At 42.1% G+C, this 8,799-nt stretch overlaps 1 protein-coding gene across 3 annotated transcripts; it reads left to right on the top strand.

Moving 5' to 3' along the window:
- Positions 1-660: 660 nt before the first annotated feature.
- LOC109931400 (A disintegrin and metalloproteinase with thrombospondin motifs 2) lies at positions 661-8,799 on the top strand. 3 transcript variants are annotated; one of them, XM_048619082.1, is made up of 3 exons: positions 661-946; positions 4,912-4,939; positions 5,565-8,799. In XM_048619082.1, exons 1-3 carry the CDS (start codon positions 887-889, stop codon positions 5,960-5,962), a joined length of 486 nt encoding a protein of 161 aa, XP_048475039.1. In that variant the 5' UTR covers positions 661-886; the 3' UTR covers positions 5,963-8,799. The 3 variants fall into 3 exon arrangements, with proteins under 3 accessions (XP_048475039.1, XP_048475036.1, XP_048475043.1); XM_048619079.1 differs by having other exon boundaries at positions 5,562-8,799; XM_048619086.1 differs by having other exon boundaries at positions 4,912-4,943; positions 5,562-8,799.

Here is an 8,799-nt window from a genome sequence, read left to right as displayed (position 1 = left end):
AAAGATTTAAAAGGGACTTAAGGGGCAGCTTTTTTACACAGAGGGTGGTGTGTACATGGAATGAGTTGCCAGAGGCAGTGGTGGAGGCTGGTACAATTACAACATTTTAAAAGCATCTGGATGGGTGTATGAATAGGAAGTGTTTCAAGGGATAGGGGCCAAATGCTGGCAAATGGGACTAGATTAATTTAGAATATCTGGTCGGCATGGACTAGTTGAACCGAAGGGTCTATGTCCATGCTGTACAGCTCTTGCAACAAAAACAAAGTTGGTGGAAAAGCTCAGCAGGTCTGGCAGCATCTGTGAAGGTAAAAAACAGGGTTAACGTTTCGGGTCCGGTGACCCTTCCTCAGAATCCTGTACAGCTCTGGACTCTATGATTGTGGGGCGCTTTACGAGGTCGTGAAGAATTGTGAATCTGAGCTCTTTTTAACTCTATGCCTTACTTGCCCATCTGTTTTGTTTTTTTTTTAAAGGAAGTTTTAAGAGCTTTATGGTGGGGCAGGGGGTCTGGTCTTGAGAAATGCAACGGTCCTAAACAGCCAGCAGCGATCCTCATCCATCCTCTTTCTCTGTGAATAAAGTCTGCCTTTTTTTTTGTTGTTGGCAGCCCGGTATGAGCATGTGGTTACAGTCTCCGTGCTGACGTCAAGGTCCTGCTGGGGATTTTGGAGTTTATTACCCGGGGAGAGAGGGTAGAGCCTGGGCTTTGTGTCTGTGCAAGTCCTGTGAGCCAGAGACTTTCTCAAAAGCCCTGGGCTCCCTTCAAACACGCCAAGTCCCTTCCAGAGCAGCCTGAAGACCGACCGACGCTGTCATCAAATCTCACAGGATCGTCTTTATTTTGATATATAAATCGTAAGATTGGAAGTCAACGGACGCGGTGATGGTTCTGCTGTCACTATGGTTCGCAGTTGGAATATTAACGGTGAACGTGACTGCAGCGGTACGTGCGAGTTAGATGTATCTTGCTTTGAATTTGCAGTTTCCGAGTGTTTCAGGAGGGTGACATTCTAAATAGTTCGATTACAGTGTTTCAAGGTTCCGGACGCTGAGCAGACTGGATTCAGAGGTCTGTGCAGTATAACCATTTCAGCTTTCTATTGAGTGCTCCCCTTGTACAGTGTGGCAAGTTAACAGCTCGGGGTGGGGGGGGGGGGGAAGTATTCAAGTAACACTTTAAAGTTTTGGAGTATGTAGGGTCACAGTTTATAAGTGCTGAGGTATTTACGGTCACAGTTTAAAAGTTTTGGACTATTTAGGGTCACAGTTTAAAAGTTAATAAAAAAAAAACTCGAAACTACGAATGCTGGAAATTTGAAATAAAATAGTGTTGGAAATAGGTCAGACATGATCCTGCACACAACACCTTTCACTGCAAAGTAACAGCTGCTCCTTTCAAGTCTGCCCTCACCGTTGAGGCCCCAAACACTCTTTCCAGGTGAAACACTGGTTTATGTTTAGTTTTTCCAGTTTAGTAAATTGTACTCACTGCTCACAATGTGGTCTCCTCTACATTATGGAGACCAACTAGAGATTGGGGGACCAATTTGCAAAAAAAAAAGCTTCCCTTCAGTCTGCAAAGATGACCCCATCCTCCTAAAGACCTACCGTGTTAACTCTCCACCTTGTTACATGCTGACCTCTGTCTTTGGCCTGCTGCACTGTTCCAGTAAAGCTCAACGTAAACTTTGAGGAAGAAAACAGAAATTGCTGGAGAAACTCATTAGATCTGGCAGCATTTGTGGAGAGAGTTAACTTTTGTGTCCAGTCCAAAATCAGATGCTGCCAGTGCTGCCAAGTTTCTCCAGCAGTTTTTTCTGGTTTTGTTTCAGATCTTCAGCATCCGCAGTTCTTTGTTTTAAATAAACTTCGGGAACATCTTTTGATTATGCACTTTACAGCCTTGTGGACTCAACACTGAGTTTAGCAATTTCAGACATTTAGCTATGTGAAATTCCTCCACCCCCCCCCCGCATTCATTTTGTTTCATTTTCTTTGCATGTTGTGGTCTTTCTGTTAATTTTGCTTTCAGCCGGGAGCTGACCTGGTCAAGGCACATCTTTTACTTCTTCTTGTGTCCCATCACTGCTCACTGCTCACTTTGGCCTTGTAAGCTTAACTCTTCTGTTTTTCAATCTTTCCTGGCTTTATTCTATTGCAAACCTTCCTTTATTCTTGTCCAACACCCAATTGATCAGAATCTATTACATATCCCAACTTCTCAGTTCTGATTAAAGTTAATTGACCAGAAACATTCATTGTTTCTCTCTCCACAGATTCTGCCTCATCTGTTGATTATTTCCAGCATTTTGTGTTTTAATAACAGCTTAAAACCTCTGGGATTTTTCAGGCATCAATACAGCAACTAACCTGAGACAGAGGGAGTATCTGTGGATGCTAATTATATGGACCTTGAAGGCATTCGATGAAGTTCATCTCATAAACCATTAACAAAATAAGTGTACATGGAATTGAAGGCACCCTAATGCAGTGGCTGGGGTATATTGGTGAAGAGATAAAACACACTGGGTGGGGATAATGGATGTGACTATTGGTGTCCCAGAGATATGGATTGGAGCCTCAGTTTTTCACTGCATTTATAAACTGCCTAGATGATGAATTGAGAGGTAAAATAACAACTTTAAAGATAATGTCAAATTTAGATTTCGCAGTGAATGTAAGTGGAAGCAGAATGTTGTGGAGGGACTTTGATAGGTCAGTAATTAGGATAAACCGTGGCAGATGAAGCTCAACATAAGGCAGTACAGTGTCACCACTTTGAACCCAAGGAAGATTGATCAGAGTATTTTCTAAGTGGTAAGAACTTAGGAACTATGAGGAACAGAGAAAGTTAGATACTGAAGTGCAACTATCACTAGAAGCTGGTAAACAATTACAAGCAGTATTAACAAGGGTAGTGGATTTGTGCCTTTTATTCTCAAGAGGATTGGAATAGATGTTATAATTGGATTAAGCTTGATATTAGATCAAGGGCAACTAGGGATGGGTAACAAATGCTGGCCGAACCAGTGACACTCACATCCCATGAATGAATTAAAAAACAACACTCTGGTTAGATTATATTAGAATATTGTTCTGGGTGATGCATCTCAAGATGGATAGACAGTTTCTAGTTAATTTGTTAAGGGATTTTATTGGACAGCTCAGTTGGTAGATGAACCTGAGTTTCCTGGCCCAGGGGTAGGGATATTATTACTGCATTACAAGGACCTTTGTCTCTGAAAGCACGTGATGCTAGTTGCGACTGGAGATATTTTCTAATCAGCCTGTTCAGAGATGTTATTACACACCTCTGAAGCAGTTTGGACTTGAGCCTGGGCTTCCTGGTCTGGACATAGGGACACTATCACTATATCACTCACGAATAGTATGCAAACAAATGCAGAGCCAATTCAGTATAAGAGAGTTAAATTATGAGGTCTTGTTGGAAAGACCAGTCTTGCATTCTCTTGAGTATGGAAGAATAAGGAGTGTTTTAACTGAGGTGTTTAAATTGATTTAAGTAGTTATCACAACTAGAGTCCAGAACAAAGTGTGATGACATTATAATTAGAGATGGATGACAAATCAGGAAGTAATTCTTCACACAAGGCCAGTGGAAATCTGGAATTATAGAGTCATACAGCATGGAAACAGACCCTTTGGTCTAACTCGTCCATGTTGACCAAGTTTGCCAAACTAAACTAGTCCCATTTGCTTGTGTCTAACCCATAGCCCTCTAAACCTTTCCTATTCACGTATTTGTCCAAATGTCTTTTAAATGTTGTAACTGCATCTACGTCTACCACTTCCTCTGGCAGTTGATTCCACATATGAACCACTGTCTGTGTGATGCCCCTCAGCCCATTTGCTGTTGTCTAATGCAAAATATTCTTGAGGTTAGACAAAAGAACATTTCAAAAATTGACATTGATCCTTTTAGTTAGGCAAGGTTATTCAAGAATACAGACACAAGGCAGAAAAAGTGAGTTGCAGCAGGATGTAAGTGAATGGTAGAATAAGCTAATGGACCTGCACGTGTCTTCCTGTTTGTTATATTGCAATGATCTGGAGTACTCATGGTAACAGCCTGAATATTTCGGAGGATTCAGGATGACTTCTGAAAAAAAGGTGAGTTTGTGGTGTAGTGATAAGATCACTGAATTAGTAATCCAAAAGCGCAGGTTAATGCTGAGTTGGGGAAAGATGCAGCTTCAAATTCCACCATTGCAGCTGCAAGAACTTAAATTCAATTAATTAGGAAAGTCTAGACTGTAAAGCTACTCTCAGTAATGATGGCAAGTAGCTGCAAAAATTCATCTGGTTCATTAATTCCCTTCAGAACAGGAAATCTGCCATCCTAATCTGGTGTAAATCAGAAGTCACATGACAATAGGCTATTGTCCAACAGGTTTATTTGAAATCACAAACTTTCAAAGCGCTGCTCCTTTGTACCAGTTGGACTATAACCTGGTGTCATGTGAATTCTGACTTTGTCCATCCCAATCCAACACCGGCACTTCCACATCATGCTTAATCTGGTTTAGCCTACATTTGACTCCAGGCCCACAGCAAAATGTTTGATTCTGAAATGGCCTAGCAAGCAGGTCAGTTCAATGGCAATTACAGATAGACAACAAATACTGAGCTTGCCTGTGATTCCCACATCCTCTGAAATAAAAAAAAATCCTGGTGTTTTCAGGATGACAATTTGAGAGTTCTGAGATTTTCAAGTTGTGATTTGTAGACTTATGGCCATTCAGCTTCATAGAGAAAGGTTTTATGAGTTTTAGATGATGTTCAAGGTAAAACCACAACCTGGTTTCAAAAGGTTTATTTTTACTGATTTCTTTTTCATTGCACACATATTTAATTTGTATGTGATATTTCGTTTTTGGTATTTTGCAGACTGGATCTGAAGTAACTGGGAGCCCAGGTAGGTGTGTTATCATTTCATTATCCCTTTTCCTGATCAATCTGCAAAATTGGGATGAAGAGGAACATTTCACAGATTCACTAAATAAAAATCAACCAGGAAAGTTTATTGCTGGTGGGATAAATGGGGAAGGATTTGATGTGTAATATGATAGATAGATAGAAGGGCGTGTTTAATTGACATGAGAGAATGATTGATAGATGGGAGAAGCTGATTAACAAGAGGGACTGAACAATTAACGGTGAGCAGGGAGTGATTGACAGGATATAATTGTATTTGGACGAGGAGTGATTGGTTAACAAAAGGATTGATTAATGGATAGTGGGGAGTGACTGATTAATAGGAGGGAATGATTAATGGGGAAAAAAATTATTAACAGTCAGAAGTCAGTAATAGGAGAAAGTGATTGACTCCCTATTGTCTATCCATTAACACTCCTACAATTATTGATAATAGTAATGAATTAGCTGATGGAAGTAATTGATAGACAGGTAAGAAGGAATGATAGATAGAGAGTAGGAGTAGCGTGATGAGCAGCAATGTATAACTATTAATCTGTGTTTCATTGATTACTTGGTGATTGTAGACTTTGCTGAATTTTCTCCCGTGATTTACTTTGCAGCAGTTTTGCAAAAGTTTGCCGCTCTGGGGCAGGAGTTCAGCTTGGTGACTCCACTAAGGACAGACTCCGAGGGTCGTTTCATGTCCCACCTGGTATCGGGCTCCAGAGTCAGGAGGAGAAGGCAGAGCGGCCCCGAGTCCTGGCCTGGGACTCCCGGGCAGAGGAGCCAGGTTGAGCCTGGCCAACTGTTCTTCAATGTCACCGTCTTTGGCCAGAGCTGGCAGCTCAGACTGGAACCCAGCTACCGGTTGGTGGCCCCAGGAGCCGTGTTGGAGTGGCAGGAGGATGGACAAAGTCACACACAGCCACTGAATGAGGATTGCATCTATACTGGGGGCATCAGCCAAATCCCTGAGGCCAGAGTAGCCATTAGCAACTGCGATGGACTGGTAAGGAGTTAGTGCATCATCTCTCTGGTGGAGAATTCATGAGATCTGTAGGAATATTGGGGTCTCTAGGAGGGTTATTAAGGTATCAAGGATCCATTAGGATCTCAGGAAATGGACACTGGGGTTAGGGAAGGGAAATTGGATTCTTGAGGAAGGTTTTTGGGGTCACTGAATGACAGTGGATCCTCAGGGAGTTATTGGAGTTAGAGGAAAATAGCTTGAATGTTGGAGGTGGGAGTGAGAGGAGTTGGCTATCACTTGCTAATGAGTATGATTGTCCACCTAGGAGATTCTGTGTCATTGGTCATGGGTTCTGTGGGTCTTTGTTTGGCTGATTAGCCTGGTCCTAAAGCCACATCTCCAACTGTACATTTATCAGGTATTTCCAGGAGATTGTTTGCCCTTGAGATTGTTGGTATTCCTTTCTCTGGTTCCTTTTCTGTACTTCCTTCCGTTACCGGGTGTTCTCAAAAAAGAATTGTTACTTCATACAGGAGTTTCCTCCAAGTCAGTTTCTTCTGAACGAGGGTCTGTCATGCACTGACATCGATGTGGCATTTTTGAGGGAAACTTTGAAGTGCTTCCCTTGTCGTCCTCTCATTCAAGTGCCTTCCTTGAGCTGGTGAAGATGATTTGTTTTGGATGTCAGAGCTCATCTTAAACACATGGCTGGCCCAGCTGAGTTGGCTCTGGATGGTCACGGCCTCGATATCTGCTTCAGGGATGCTGACATTAGTGTCCCTGTCACCCCAGCTGATGTGGAGAATCTGCTTTAAACAGCATCAAAGATACTTATTTGATTTGGTTTATTATTGTCATGTGTACTGAGATACCGTGAAATGCATTGTTTCGCACGCTGTCTAGACAAATCAGACCATACATTAGCACATTAAAGTAATAGAGTGCAGAATACGGTGTTACAGCTACAGAGAAGATGCAGAGAAAGATCAACTCGAACATATGAGAGGTCCGTTCGTAAGTCTGATAACAGCAGGGAGGAAACTGTTCTTGAATCTGTAGGTAAAAGGGTCTAGAGGTTGCGCCTATATATAGTCCATGTTTCAGAGCCATTTAGAAGAGTCGGTAGAGTGACTACCTTGTATAGAAAGTATCAGCTTGGATGTTGTAGCCATTGAAGACTCTTATCCTCTTATAGCATCCGAAGACAGTGCTTGCAGATTGGATGTGATGTTGAATCTCTGCTTCAATGTCAACCTTAAATGAGAGGTACCTTCTCAGGTAGTGGATATCTTCCATGCTTGGGAGAATCCCTCCATTGATCTTAATGGAGGGATGGACTGGAATTTGACCTGGGACTGGTAAAGACTTTGCATCTTCTTGAGGTTGAGGCTAAGTCTGATTCTTCGGTATGCTTCTGTGAAGGAATTACATGAGGCTTGAAAATTCTGTTCTGAGAGAGCAGAAGGCACATTGTCATCTGCATGCTGAATTTCCACAAACCAGGTCAGTGTTGCTTTCTTCTTGGATGTCAACTTGCTGAGGTTGAAACATTTTCTGTCTGTCCTGTAGACAATGTTCACACTGATGTGCAGCTTGTTCTTCACAAGATGAAGAATGGTGGCAGTGAAGTTGGAGAAAAGGGTGGGGGTAATGACACATTCTTGCTTGAATCCTGCCTTGTCTTCAAAGGATTTGTCACATTAACATTGATGAGGACGGTCATCCTGTTGTGGAGGATTTGGAAGCTGTTAATGAATTTGACTGAACAGCTGGCCTTTCTTAGAATCTTCCATAGCACTTCCCAATTGACTGAGTCAAAATCCTTAGTCAGATCAATAGAGTGGTTGGTGTTGTCCCTGGCATTTTTCTTGGTGTTGCCGAGCAACGCCCATAGTTGCATAGTTTGGTTGGAAGTCACACTGGCTTTCAGGAAGGATTTCGTCAGATTTGGAGAAGGGGCCTGGCAAAGATTTGGGTGATGTTTTTCCTGGTGATGGAGAGTAATGAGATTGCTTGATTATTCCCACAGTCAACTTTGTCTCTTTTCTTGAGGACAATGTCAATGACAGTATCCTCAAGATCAGTGGGGATTTCTTCTTTGTTCCAGATTTTCAGGAACAGTTGATGGAGATTTTGGGTGAGCTATGCTCCTCCCCGTTTGAAAATCTTTGCTGGAAACACATCTCTTCCTCTGGCTTTTCCATTTTTCATGTGTCTAATGGCAGCTTCAATTTGTGCCACACCAGGTGGGAGTCCAAAATCATCTTTGGGGACTTGGCGGATTTCCTCAAACATGTCCTTATCAACAATTGCATTGTGGTTTAGGAGTTCTTTGAACTGTACTCTCCGTCTGAGTCTCATGTCTTCTCTGTCCCAAAAGTGTGTCATCCTTACTCTGTACCAGTTTGAGGCCAAGACTGTTGGGTCTGTATATTATTTTGGTGGCATTGAAGAAACCTCAGGTTTCGTGCTTGTCAGTAATGAGTTGCAGCTCCTTTAGCTTTCTCAGTCCACTATTGGTTCTTGATTTCCCTCGATCATCTTTGTAACTCTGCCGTAGCCTTTGCTGTTTGAGTTCACCTGTTTGACTCACTAATGACATTGCTTTGCCAGGCCTGTAGAGCTTTCAACTTCTTGTTGATGTGGTCTCTCATTGAACCAGTCTTGGTGTTTGTCAGTCCTGTAGCCTCTGGTTTCCTCACAGCATGAGATGTGGGCTGTCTTCAGCTCTTTCTCTACTCCATTTAAAATGATCTCTTTGGAGATTTTGATGAAGATATTATTGGAAGTTCACTGGTCTGTTCAGCTTTTGAAGCTGCTCAACATTAAATTTTTTTTCTGAGCTGTTTCTTTGTCTTCAGCTGCTTCTGGTAGCATTTGATTGATAC

Source organism: Rhincodon typus, chromosome 3 (assembly GCF_021869965.1).
Source record: "Rhincodon typus isolate 14 chromosome 3, sRhiTyp1.1, whole genome shotgun sequence".
In the NCBI taxonomy this organism is placed as follows: domain Eukaryota; kingdom Metazoa; phylum Chordata; class Chondrichthyes; order Orectolobiformes; family Rhincodontidae; genus Rhincodon; species Rhincodon typus.
Note: the sequence above shows the minus strand (reverse complement) of the source record. Positions and strands in the feature narration are given on the sequence as shown.